At 37.1% G+C, this 14,182-nt stretch overlaps 3 protein-coding genes across 3 annotated transcripts; 2 read left to right on the forward strand and 1 right to left on the reverse strand.

The window, feature by feature from the left end:
- Positions 1 to 1,693: 1,693 nt before the first annotated feature.
- LOC310962218 (adhesion G protein-coupled receptor G3-like) lies at positions 1,694 to 4,648 on the forward strand (the record flags this gene model as incomplete). Its single annotated transcript, XM_083934605.1, has 6 exons — positions 1,694 to 1,840; positions 3,584 to 3,715; positions 3,805 to 3,912; positions 4,023 to 4,059; positions 4,329 to 4,429; positions 4,523 to 4,648. The coding sequence occupies 6 exons, from the start codon at positions 1,694 to 1,696 to the stop codon at positions 4,646 to 4,648; spliced, it is 651 nt and encodes a 216-aa protein (XP_083790731.1).
- A 2,616-nt stretch (positions 4,649 to 7,264) lies between these two features.
- Positions 7,265 to 9,464, forward strand: LOC310961971 (adhesion G-protein coupled receptor G2-like). The gene is made up of 4 exons (XM_083934286.1): positions 7,265 to 7,442; positions 7,524 to 7,617; positions 7,707 to 7,984; positions 9,308 to 9,464. The coding sequence occupies exons 1-4, from the start codon at positions 7,301 to 7,303 to the stop codon at positions 9,457 to 9,459; spliced, it is 666 nt and encodes a 221-aa protein (XP_083790412.1). The 5' UTR covers positions 7,265 to 7,300; the 3' UTR covers positions 9,460 to 9,464.
- Positions 9,465 to 9,966: 502 nt separating this feature from the next.
- On the reverse strand, positions 9,967 to 11,610 carry LOC310961972 (uncharacterized protein). The gene is made up of 8 exons (XM_083934287.1): positions 11,579 to 11,610; positions 11,345 to 11,465; positions 11,232 to 11,261; positions 11,038 to 11,137; positions 10,712 to 10,826; positions 10,570 to 10,631; positions 10,221 to 10,295; positions 9,967 to 10,134 (listed from the first exon to the last, which is right to left on the reverse strand). The coding sequence occupies exons 1-8, from the start codon at positions 11,598 to 11,600 to the stop codon at positions 10,000 to 10,002; spliced, it is 660 nt and encodes a 219-aa protein (XP_083790413.1). The 5' UTR covers positions 11,601 to 11,610; the 3' UTR covers positions 9,967 to 9,999.
- Positions 11,611 to 14,182: the final 2,572 nt, after the last annotated feature.

Genomic DNA, 14,182 nt, shown 5'->3' on the forward strand with positions numbered 1-14,182 from the left:
TGGCTTAACGTACTTCCTCCAATAGTGAGTGCGGCCTTATTTACCTCAACTAGAAACGCTAACCGCCTTTTGTTTAAAGCAGGCTTGTATTAGAGGCAGGCCTTTATTTCTAATTCCCTGTAATTAATAAGTACTATAAGAATAAGTAGTGTCCATATTTTAGTACAAATCATTGAGTAACCTATTACCATTTGATCTGTAGTGTCAAATTGATCCATAGTTTCAAATTAAAACCATGTTAGAATGACAAGGTGTGTTATATTGTTTGATTTATTAAATTAAAGCAATATTGATATAATGTGAAATTTTGCTCAGTTGGCATACACATAATGTGACAGCCACCAGGAGTTTATTCGCCCTTTTATTTTTCTCTGGCCATTTTTGTGACGACCAAAAACAATTTGACTCTCAGCTTTTATCTGAGGAAATACAGTATATTTCTTCTTGACTGAGGATGACTATGCTGCTAGATTCTGACAGTGTTTCTATTAACAGAACCTTGCAAGGTAAGATGTTTGGAAACCAAGACCATCTGTAAAGCATCGAGTTATGATGAAAAAGAATGCACTCAGCAACCAAGTAAGCAACAAATACATCTGTATATGTTTCTTTTGCCGCTCTCCAGGCTAAGTTTTTGCACAATATAAAGCACATTATGCTGTGAACAGTTGCACCTGCTGTTACACTGTATATGTTACTTTACAGATGCTAGCTAACGCTTGAAATTTAACTTCTTTCCTGTCAGAGCAAAAGGTCAAAAACAGGTACCTCATCAACTTAACAACAACAAACAGCAACTGTCTCAACTGTAACAATCCAGTGAAAAAACCTGAGAAGGAAATTGATTGGAATGAAGCAATTATAGCTGACGGAGAGGAAATCTACAGTGCCCAAGCTGCGTAAGACATGCTCATTCAATTTATTAAGGGAATAGCCTAAAATTTTGTAAAACCACACCTTTCTTGCCATTTTCCCGCCGAGTGTGCGATTAATACCGACGAGCTTCAGTAAGGAGGCGATTAGCGTCGCCAAAAATTTAAACTGGAATCAAGGGAAAACAGCAGCTTATTTATGTCCCCCAGCTCAATTACATTCTTAATATGACACAATCATTTGGCGGATCCTCTGAAGTAACTTTGAGGACTCCCCAGAGATCCCGGACCCCCTGTTGAGTGTCTCTGTTTTACAACAGGGACCCAGGGAACAAAAGTAAATCTGCGTTAAAACACCTCTAACACCTAATAACATGTTTCATCTTGTTTGTTTGATGTGAACACATAAAAAAATGCAAAAATGATAATCTGCTCGGAAACCTCTACTGCCCCCAAAGTTAGCCCACGAAACTCACCGTGAACCACAAAGCTTTACATTTCTGTTTGACTTTTACGAATATAAGATACAATATCTTGATAAGTGAACTACAGGTGTTATTAGGATGATTTTTTTAAAACTTTGGACAGTGCCGGACTCGCTGTTTCCCCGATTCCAGTCTTTGAGCTAAGCTAATCACCCCCAGCTACTTAGGCTCTGCTGAACTGTAAGTAGTTTACTGTACAAACATTAAAAAATAAAAAATGGACAATGTATAACATTATTTGAAACATGTATTGGTTAAGGTTTTGATGTAAAAAAAATGTATGTTGTAAATATATTGAATATCGTTCCATCCGTCAACAGTGGAGTCATGAACAGAATGGCCGACCTCGCCACCTCCATCGATGTGTCTTCAGCTGAAGTGACTGTGGGACAAGGTGTGAAGGGTGTCATTGTGAAAGAAACAGACCCTGCAGATTTAGAAGAAGTCTCCTTTGCTTACATTTCTCCAAATGACAGTTTTAATGTGAGTGCATTGCTTTTATTTGACCTTCATACATTCTTTACAGAGAAAAACTGATTTGGATGTGATGCTTATCTCAGCCACCTGCTAACTGAGAGTGATGAACTGATGGCATATATAATCTTAAAAAATATATAATATAAACAGTTCAAACGATCCACCCTGTCCCTCATTTGGAAATAATTTGTTTTTGATCAAGAAAAGACAGAAAGACTGTAAATGGAAACATTTTGAACTCTTTTCAGAAAACTAACAAGAACTAAGAAGCTTTTTATTAATGTTGTGTCTTGTTTGTAACATGTAACAAGACGGGCTGCAGCCATAGCAGCTCTGTGAGGCTGTAGGCACAGCAATACTTTGAGCTAAATGCTAACGTTAGTGTCTTTGCTAACATGCTGATGGTAGTTTAGGTCATTGTAGAACATAAGTTCAGTGGTAAACATGTTTATAATACTCTAATACTTATAATACATTTTGTTCAGCAAGATAAGCTTCACAAATGAACACCACTTTTATGGGTTTAGAAACCTAAATGCAATCGCCAGAAGTGAAAAGTTAGCTAGCTAGCTATAAAGTAACTACACCATAGTCGCAAGGCCAGGGCTGTAGTCAAGACCGGGTCCAGCCGAGTTCAAGTCAAGACCAAGTCCAAAGACAATCGAGACAATGCCAAGGCTGAGTTCTGTTCAAGACCATAATAGGCAATATTGTCTTTCCAATGCTAATTTAGTGATTAAGGAGTTTATGAATCTATAAACAAGTTGATCTATCTGATTCATTAACACAAGTATTTATATTTAACATAGCTTCAAAAAGTGTGCTTCCAAATAGATGTCAAGTTCATCTTCAGAAATACACTACTTTGAAAGTGGTATGACAGTGTACTGTACTTCAATTAAGTATATTGTAAATTGTACATACGTGTACTTTTAAAGAGAATACTGAATAGCATATACCTAAAGTGGTAATTTAGTGTATAGAAAGTGTAATCAACTAACAAATGCCTCAAAAAACTAACTTTTGTAATGCTAAATATGGCTGTTAGCTATGCAAATATCTAATATTATCAGAAGAAAATGTAAATAAATTATGCAAATACAACTTTTCATCCATCCACATGATGTTCACGACACTTTCAAATGAGGCTGCATCCATTTGGGAGACCCAAAGTGTGTACCATTTCACTCTATGGGTGCAGCCTGAAAGGCATCAGTAGTATTGAGAGTCTTTGATTGGAGTAGGCTACTTTAGCCCTGGACATGACTTCAGCGCCACCACCGCTAGCTTCCCACTGATTCTGCATGTTCAGCGTAATGACGTTTGACACCTGTAAACTCACGTTAGCAACCCCCTTTTTTTAAACAGACTTTTTACTGGGCTCAATGGACATTAACTGACTTTGTACTGGGCTCAATGGACATTAACTAACTTTGTACTGGGCTCAATGGACATTAACTGACTTTGTACTGGGCTCAATGGACATTAACTGACTTTGTACTGGGCTCAATGGTGTTTGCATGCTAATGTTTGCTTATCACTAAACACAAAGTACTGCTGAGGCTGATGGGAGCATAGCACATGAAAAGCTCAAAACCAACCACTTTTTCTTTCATTAAAAAAGAAAAGAAAAATAGGCAATAATTTCCTAAATAAATTCCCTGGATTATAATTGGACCCTGTTTCATCATTCTTTAGACTTTAAAACTGAACATGATTTTGACAACACACTTGTGCTCTTTCCTGCAGATTATAGAGGGCCATGAGGTTGTGGCTCAGTTTTCAAGAACGATCACAGTGTCAAAGGAAGCTTTTGAAAAAGCAAGTTTGAACATTAGCGAACCATTTGTAGCCGTTTTCCGATTCAACAATCTGGCTTCGGTAAGAAAAATTATCTCAGTACTTACTTACTTACTGTACATATTGCATCATGTTACTGCAGTATTTTATGGTTGTGGCATTTTTTTAAGGATGAGAAGAACAGCACTCTTTTAGGTGAGGTTTTAGCAGTTGAAATGGGAACCGTGATCACCAATCTCACAGAAAAAATTCGCATCACTTTTCAGAACATGACATACGTAAGTGAAAAAGAAAAGTGTGTTATTAAATGTGCATTATTACTACTTCTTTGAGTTTGTTTACCATCCAAGAGCACATTTTTAATACATGCCTGTTGTTTTGTTTACAGAAAGGAATTCCATCTTGTCAAGCCTGGAATGGTGAAGGTATTTTCTCCTATTGGTTAATTTGCACATTGACGTAAGATGTTGCTTTAAGTTATTGTGCTTATCTTCATTGTCGTTACTCCTGTCTGCTTCTCCAAACTGGGGACGAGCTGACCGCCATCTACTGTATGTAATACACTGACTATGCATTATGCGACCACAGTTCAAAACTCTGAACTATCTCTTCAAGTCTTCTTGTTGTTCCACACTTAAATGTACCCTCCAGTTTCCCCTCTGCACTGTTTGTTTGCTCTGTCTCTGTCTTTCAGGGAGTCGACCAAACTGGACTGATGACGGATGTCAGACAATACAAAATGGAACCAGTATTATGTGCGAGTATTCGCATTTGACATTTTTTGCTATCTTACTGGTGCGTTTTATGTCTTTTGTAATATTTTCATGACATATTTCTCCTCATCCTGATTACAAAGTGCTTAAACCTTTTTTTTTTTGCTCTCTGCAGGCTCCTCCTAATGAAACGATATCAAGTCGTGACCTGAACACCCTCACCATCATCACACAAGTTGGCTGTGGCTTGTCTATGTTCTTCCTCAGCATCGTCCTCTTTATGCACTTCCTACTGAGGTAATGAAACCAGGACTGTATTTGTGTAGCACCTTTTATGAACAAACCATGAATGTCGAAGTAATTTGTTAGGGAAATGAACTGTGAGGAGATCACTGATATTATAATTTGGAGGTTTGATTTTTTTGAATTCCAAAACAAAGAAACTAAAGCAACGGGAGCGGAAGAGAAAAGGAAAAGACAGAGGAAAGAAAATTGGAAAACAAGAAGTAGGAAAGGAAGGCAGACAGGGGATTAACATCCTTTTTCTCCTCCTCACCCTTCACCCCCAACTACCCTCTCCTCAACCCCTCATCCTCCAGCCCCAGACTTTTCCCTTCTAAAACTGTGACGTGGCGTTACGTGGCGTGACGTGGCGTGATGTGGCGGGACGTGGCGTGACGTGGCGTGACGTGGCGTGACGTGGCGTGACGTGACGTGGAGTGACGTGACGTGACGTGACGTGGCGTGGCGTGACGTGGCGTGGCGTGACGTGGCGTGGCGTGACGTGGCGTGGCGTGGCGTGACGTGGCGTGACGTGGCGTGGCGTGGCGTGACATGGCGTGACGTGACGTGACGTGACATGACGTGACGTGACGCGACGTGATGTGACGTGACGTGACGTGACGTGGCATGACGTGACGTGGCATGACGTGGCGGCCGAGTGATTGGCCCAACAGCCTCGCAGAAAGAAGCAATGTGACTTGACTCTGGTTTCCTCCCACAGTTGCGAATGACATCAATAAATACCTTAAATAAATAAATCCCTTATCTGTCCATTGGTCTTTTAAATGGATTGAATAAAACCCCCATAAACAGCAAAGGTTTCACAAATAAACCAGTGTGAAGTGTTTCTGCAGTCTGAAGGTTTTGCTGCAGCCGATACCTTTTCATAACGCAGGGACATTTTGCCATCCACTGATTAAACCTCAGACCTCGGCGAAGTTCAGCTCATCACTGAGAGGATATGTGTTTCAAGAATTATATATTTGACTAAAACATTTTGTCAATATACATCTTATTCAAATCTTATGATTTCAGGATTAAATGATTTAGCACTGAATAGAAAGGCTTTATTAAAGTTGAATTCAAGCTGTATTTTTCAAGGTATATTGGAGGAAGGAATTGTAAATACTTATTGTAAAGTTAGTGTAGTTTTTAGAGTATAAGTACTTCAAAGTAGTTTTAATAAAGTTTATTTTATTTCATGATACATTATCCTTTGAAGTGTAATACCCTTTTAAGTATGTTTCCGACACATTTATGGTATAATACAACTGTAGGCTTCTGCAAGTGTTTTGAATGCTCATGTGTATTTCAGTATACCTACTTTTTTAAAAAGATTTTGCACACTATTTAGACTTTTTGTACTTGAAGATTACAAAAACACATATCTGCCTAACCCTAACCCTAACCCTAACCCTAAAAGTGTACTTAGTACATTGCTTAACAGTATAATGAGGTACAAAACAAACAATCTTTCATTTTTATCCTTTTTATTTCAATTGCAAAGAGTGCGATAGTGTAAAACCATACAATACTGTACAAGTAAACAAAATGCAACATCTCTGGTTGATAGTGTTTGTTCCAAAGTGGGTAGTGTAAAAAATGTTCGTGTAAACAAGCCCGTCCTCCAGGACAGCAGAACATTTGCATTAGGAAAATGAGACAGTTGAATTGGAGCTTTATTGTAGGTGTACTGTGGAAACAACTGTGAGTTATTAGGAGACAGTGCGTTATTAAAATAAAACCACATCCCGTCTGTCCTTTTCCTCACTGTGTGTCATCACAATAATATTTTAAGGTCAATATTGAACTTACATTAGCATTTAAATTCTGTTTAGAGGTCAATTAAGTGAATACTTTATGGTCAGAGTTTGCATTACGTACCCATAACAACTAATACTAGTTATCGAGAAGGAAGAATTTAATGTCAAAACTGTTAAGTGCATATTTTAAAGCCTGCTGTGACCATCTTTTGCATCTCTATAGTGGTATATTATAGTATATAAGTATATCATTAGATTATTATTATTATTATTAGGCTACTCATGCATTCATGTGAACGTAGTGTTTTACTCTTGTGAGATATCATTTATTTTATATGAGGCTGCACCTGATGATTTTTCTCTTAGTTATCACAAAGCTATGGGCACCCAAAATAAAAATAAAACCTAATGTGACTTCTCCGTTCACCCGTGCCTTTACCATCAGGGCCTCTCGACTCTGGAAGGACCTGCCTGAGGAGATAAGGCTCTCAGAATCAGCAAACTCTTTAAAATCTCTTCTTGAAACCATGTTTTTATAGCTTTTTATGTGATGTCGTCTGTTTTTATCCTTTTCTTTTTTCTTCCTTTTTATTGCTTTTATATATATTTTATTCATTGACACGTATTTTTCATGTTTGTCATTGTGTTTTTGTTTTTATTTGTCATCACTAATAGGTGGGAATCTTTTACCTTCTTGTTTTTATTCACCCAAATATGTCCGTAATATTGTTGTTCAGAGCATAAACTCTGTCTTTGTTATTATTGTTATCTCTCCTCACAGGAAGGCCAGTGCCAGTGTAGCCACAAAGATGCTCATCCACCTTGTTGCAGCCATGTTCCTGCTGAACTTCACTTTCCTGATCAACAACTATGTGGCGAACCTGAAGAACTCTGTAGGTTGTCAGATCATGGCGGCTCTCATGCACTACTTCATGTTGACCACGTTCACTTGGTTTGCCGTGCAAGCCTTCCACCTCTGCTTGCAGCTGTACGTGGGGGGCAAAATTGCAATCCGTCACTACATACTCAAAGTCTCCATCACCAGTTGGGGTGAGTACACGTCATTATTTTCTGCTGTTTGGGCTGAACGTGATAATTTGCAAGTCAGCGGTTAATCTTCTTAATTTCCAGTACTGCCCAGTGTCATCGTGATTGTCCTGATCAGCTTAGGAAAATACGGTGAACAGGTCATCCACACTAAGGACAGTGAAAACGCAGTGGCCATGTGAGTCTATGGATTACACATTCAATATATAGATGCATAAAATAGAGCCACGTTGCCTTTCCTTTACTGACATTTCTTTCTGTTCCAAGGTGCTGGATAACAGACAGTAACGTGCACTACATTGTCAACATAGGCTACTATGCGTTGGTCTTCCTCTTCACCTTCACTACCTTCATCGTCGTACTGTCCTGGCTCTTTTGTCTCAAGCGAATCAGCACTGTAGAAAAGAGCACAAGTGGCAAAAGTATCGTAACCATCCTGGGACTGTGTTGCATTCTGGGTATCAGTTGGGGATTTGCCTTCTTCGCCCACGGTCCTCTCCGTATCCCCTCCTACTACATATTCTCGATCCTCAATTCTTTCCAAGGTATCCACAACTGTGATAATAATCTTTCAATTTGTCTCTGTTGTAGTTTACATAATTCAATCAAATCATATTTATTATTGGTTTTTATTATATAGGTTTTTATTACTCTACTCAAGGTAAAGCTGCTTTAATTGATATCTTAATAAATATATTAACAACAAATGAATATACTCTCTGTATGTATGTATACACGTATGTGAAAGGGGTCACTCTGGTGACAAACTCAGTAAAAAATTTACCTCAATGTGCAGAGCTTAAAGACGCTACTTCATGGCACACAACTTTAACATGACTCAACCAAAACAGTAAAGTAAACTTAAACTGAAACTGTGAAGAACATCATTAATAATCTGAAAATAAATAAAAACTAATCTAAAATGATATTGCCGGGTTAAAAAACTAATTTAAATTTAAAAGAAATTGAACATAATTTGTTTTATTTTTAAAGCTTAATTATTTCACTACCAAAAAAGGAGACAGGATGACTTTCTGTCACTTCTCATTTCAGGAGATTCACATCAGACACTAAAGTGACACGAAGATTAAGCATTAAAGCCATACCTTATACGTACTATGTAGCTACAAAGTAATGATATACTAAAACTGGACCTTTTATGAAAAACTGAAACTGTATTAAAACTAGTAAACACACCCTGAAGACTAACAGAAACTAAAATAAAACTGAAGTCAAAACTAAAACAAACTGAAATAAATTATAACCTTGCAGCTGTTTCCTTTATAGCGAAATACTCGCATGAATAACACTTGTTCAGTGCAAAAAACAAGCCATATTAGATAGTTCTTACACAGCTTACATGATGCCACAACAGTTACTCTCTTTCAGTAGTTATTATGCAAGAATAATTTATTGATATAACATATTCATTTCATACCAAAAGCAACCCAAAGTGCTTTACAGATCACACAGGTAAAACAAGTGATTAAAAACAATAAAAGCAAGCAAGCAAAGCACAAAAACAATTAAAGAAAGAAGGCAAAAGCACAGAATAGGTCAATAAAAAACAAAATAAACAAATGCACACAGAAGAAAACATAGAAAATCTATTGAAAGCAATGGTAAGTAGTGGTCTTTAGCTTGGATTTGAAAGTTGTCATTCAAGTCAAAGCTCTTCTGGCAATTTGTTCCACAAATATATGTACGGCATTAAAACCTGAAGCAGCATATTCATCGGGCGTTAAAGGTTGGATGACTGGGAAAATAAAACGTATCAACATGAGCAATGAGTGTGAAGTAGCAATGAACTAAAAGTACATTTCATAGTCTCAACGTGTCCTCATGAGTTACCATCCTTTGCCCCGCAGGTTTCTTCCTGTTCATCTACTACTACAACACCAGCAACACAGGAGAGGTAATAGATGGTGTGCGTGGTGATACTCAAACGAGCAGCAGCAGCAGCACTCTTAAAACCAGCCTGGACACTTTCCAGAACCCCTACACCGACCCAAAGAAATGAAGCCCTGAAGGATCTATAACTAAAGAACGAAAAGGCAAAGCTGGTCAGTTTGAGACTATAAGCAAGTAATAACTACACTATATCATACTATAACATTGTAAAAGGCGTCCTTTCTGGCATATTTATATATATTGTTTTTAATAATCATTATGTTTATTTGGTTTGCCGTTTCTTTCAGTGAGGGTCATGCAGATAAATTAATGACTTTTTAATAGTAATACTTTTATTTTGTGGCAAATAAAGATAATTGTAATAACAATGTTTGACCGTAATGCAAAGCTTTTGAATGCTTAGGTGTTTTATTCAAGTTGATTTTCAGGTCCCTCTGATCTTTAACCTTTATACAAAACACTTCAGTTGTGGACAAATTGGCACTGGTTCTACCCATAAGAACTTGCTGTGTGTAAAAGTTTGTTTTGACTGTTTGAAATATGAAGCGAGACAAGGAACATGAGGAAATAAGAATATTTTATTCAGTTTTAATCACACATCAATATACACTATTTTTTGTTAAACATATTTCAAGTTGGGAAATGATTATTACTTAGACAACAATAGAGCTTCTGCCTCCTCGAGAGCTTGTTCAATTTCAGCAGCCGCCAGGGAAAAGTTCTCCCTTTCCTGCATCATACGTTCCCGCTCCTTAGAGAGTTCTGCCGTTGTTGCTTGGATTTCCTATACGTTTGTAAAATTAGGAATATCTTTAAAATCTACTACAAGAAGTAGCAAGGGCGATCAATACACAAAGGAGTTGGACTCACCTCTAGCCGAGCACGCTGGTGTGACGCAGTCTCTCCGAACACTTTCAATTCATTCAGAAGGTTTGAGGAGACACTCTGAAAAGGAGACAATTAAAGTTGTGTTTAACAGACTGCCTATGACAGCCAAAAGTCCGTAACCCTTTATGCGTAGGATATAAATATAGTGTAACTAGGAATTATTTGGTAACATTTTTCTAATGTTTCTTTTATTGTGTGGGTGTGGCATATAACAAGTGTAGGTTTGTAGTTAATTGTTTGAGTGTGATTGAAAGTTTGAGAAAGCATATACCAAACAAAAAAAAAACACTGTACATGTATTATCAAGTAAACTGAAATAAAATAAACGCACCATAACTTCTTTTCTTTGATCTTCATTTTGTCGTGCAGCTTCTCCAGCCCTTTCTCCTAAAACTAAGAATCAAAGAGATGTTGTGTTATTTTCCATCAAGTTAAGCAAAGAACATTTTGAAAAAGTGTTTATGGGTATTCACCTGGATCTATTTTGGCTGAGACGAGGAGTATGTGACAGTCCTTCATGTTTTTCTGTACCTCTGCATTCTCCTTTTCAAGGTCACTGTATTGCAGCTCCAACTCAGCTACTCTTTGCTGCAATACAACAAGGTAGGAAATGATGTACAATTGCAGCAAACAACGGACAAGTGAAATACTCCTGCCAGGAGTACATAGTTATTTTAATGATGCAGCTAGCTGACACTGGTACAGTTACAGAAAGGTTGATTTGGTTGCATTGTCCTTATAAATGCATTAATTAAATGTTACAATACTACAAGTACTTAATTGGAATTGCTTCCTGTACCTGTGTCTCTGTGAGGTTTTTCTGCAGCTCTTCATTGATAACCATTAGATGCTGATTTTGCACCTTCAGCTCTGCCTGTTGCCCATACCTGGTGGAGATCCTACGGACAGGTGCAGCACACACAGAAGTTATGAAAAAAGCTTCTCACTGCATGTTCATGATATGCAGTATAGCAGCAGTAATGTAGACCTTACCCTTTTTGAGCTTTTGGAGCAACATTTTTTCTGGAAGACAAAAGTGTAAAAAATGCAATTCAATAGCTGTGGAGCAAACCTACAAAGTATAGTGTAGATTCATATTGAGTTACCTTGTCACGTTTTCTTTTTGAGATTTAAGGATACCATCATGTGCTGTTGCAGATACAGTTGCTGTGTCTCTGGATTCAAGCTTATGACCCGTTTTCTTCGTTTCTGCAGGTAAATGCGTACCTGGAAAACAGAGAATACTGTTAATTATACATCTGATTTATTTGACTTTATTAAATGAAAATACACCATAATATTATCACCAACGAAGTGAAAAAATAGATCATTCTGCTCACCTCTTGGGATTTTTGAAGACATTGGCAGCAAGGACAAAGGCCCCTGTTTGAAACAATCTGATTATTATAATTTAGTCATCCTTGAAATCTTCCCTGAACCCGCTGTTTAACTAGTTTTTAAAACATGTTGTGTTTCTCTGTGTTTCTGTGTAGTCTAATCTCTTGTTTTATCCGCTTCTCTTCAATAGTTAAATCCTGGATTACCAGGCTATCGTACATATAATCCTTACTGCGCTGAACATTAAAAATGGACACATTTTGAATAGTTTTGTGCTACTTTACCAACATTTACTACATCAAACGTCTAGTTAGCTTAGCTTAGCTTAGTTTAGGTGCCGATTAAACGTTGGACAAAACTGAAACACACAAATATGTGTGATATGGCTCAATAACATGACATTAACACCTACCTTTATGGGTACGTCAAATATGAGATTTGTCAACAACAGCCAAAAACGAACCGCAATAATTTGAAAACGTCCCGCCCTCTTTAAACACTTCCGGGTTAAAATGTCACTTCCAGTATTAAAAAAACAAAAAAACAAAAATACTTTGTACGTCGTCAGAAGGGTGTTATTTTGTTATTAATTCGAGATAAATTGTATTTGTATTGTTTTTGTCTTTTTTAGTTAACTTTAGTACCCCAAACGAAATAACCAGAGAAATCGAGAAAGCAGAGTAAGCTGCGCATGCGCGGAGGCGCTAAATTCAAAAGTGAAGACGTTAGCGTCGAGGCTCGTTGACGTTAGCTGCAGGTTCTCACTTCGACCCAGATACAAATAAACGACATGAAAACGGGTTTAAGTTAGTTAACAAGCAATAACACAACCGTATCCGTCGTGAAAAGACGAGGAATTGGCTCATAACGACTGCAAGGTAATGTTTCATTGGTGTTCAGTTGTGTTTCTTTTTTATGTGAACAAACGAACATGAATGTGAGCGTTAACGCGATCTAACGTTAGTTTTATATGTTCACGTCTGCTTTTGGTATTTAACATATTTTCCAAAGGACGCGAAGGCTCCATAAGTGAACTTAGCTAAAGTAAATCAATGTTTTTATCCTAGTTAACGTGGTAAGAAACCTCTAGCTGTTTTTCTGTAATGGATGACAGGGGGAATCCATATCCAGCGTCAGCGGAACATAAAAAATAACGTTAATTTAAATGGACTTTGGTGCGATCTGCTAAAATACAATAATCGGTGCAAGTAGCGCGAACATATCAAACGTGTAGTTAACGTTAGTGAGCCTATCATTGCTTCTGAAAATAACGGTTTTATTAACCTTATCTACCTATGAATATTATTATTATTATTATTTCAATAAACACAGATTACTTTATGGTCCCAGGCAAATTTGGTTGTTGCTCCATTAAAAATATATGGAGCAATTATAAGATAAAATAGAATTAGTAATATGTACTAATGTAACTGACACTCTAATACACTATATAGCATCTCTTTATGGACAAATATAAGTATATATCAAAACCAGAGATAAGAAATGTGCATACTACTCTCTGCAACAGTGTCAATAGGGCTAGTGCTGAAAATGGGAACTATTGTGCTGTGTAAAAACAGTATTAATGTAAGTGAGTTGCTCTAGCTAATGATGAAGGAAAGTCAGGCAAGTGTAGCATATATATCACTTAAAAGGTTATGTCTTTTCAACTTAAATGTAATCATACAGTGCAGATTATGTGAGTTATTGTATTGTTTTTGTAGCTCTGTTTTCATTTCTTCATAGTTGAAAATGGAGCCTCTGGATCCTGTCAAGAATGAGTGAGTATATTTAAAAATGTTATATTTTCTGAGAAGGTCATGTGCTTTGTGTCTGAACCTCAAAGCAACAGACTATACCGTACATTACCTAAAGGCCATCTTTAGACCTTGCATTAACATTAATCTGTGATATTTGAATGTATCCACATTGTTTATACAAATAAACTTCCTACATGCACAAAATACAGAAAAGATGAATACTTCATTTTCTGTGTTACAGGGACAGCAGTGGATTCTCCACGCGCCGCATTTCTTCGGTCAGTGGTGCAAATCATTTTATGGACACAGCGTTATACTTTTTTTGTTAATATGTCAGTGGCCTGAACTATAACATCTGCAATTTCTCATTTTTAGATCTTAAAAGCACCACAGAGATCAAACAGATTCTCTGACCATGAGCAACAGGAAAATGTGGTAACTGGATTTGTTGATTTGAAATATTTGTTTATACAGAATGTAATTTTTTTTTGTTGTAATTAAAGTTGCGCTCCAACCACCATATATGTGAACTATCATCCTCACTCCTACAAAGGCTAAGGATGTTTGTAATTTTATATTTTACTTTATGTATTATTTTTGTTTTTTCTCTAAGGTGGAGTGTGCCAAACCAGTGGAAAAGAGGAATTCAAGAAGAGTCAGTTTTGCGCCTGCCAACGATGTTCTCCTGTTCTCAAAGTGAGACACTTAAAAGAGTCGGGCTTAATTTTCCACAATGACACTGCCATTTCAAACTAAACTCTATTTTGTCTTTAACAGGGATGTCAAAAATGCCACCACTGCCCGAGATCCTTTACAAGAGTTACTAACAACAAGTAAGCATGTAAT

Source organism: Echiichthys vipera (genome assembly GCF_963691815.1).
Source record: "Echiichthys vipera genome assembly, chromosome: 19".
In the NCBI taxonomy this organism is placed as follows: Eukaryota; Metazoa; Chordata; class Actinopteri; order Perciformes; family Trachinidae; genus Echiichthys; species Echiichthys vipera.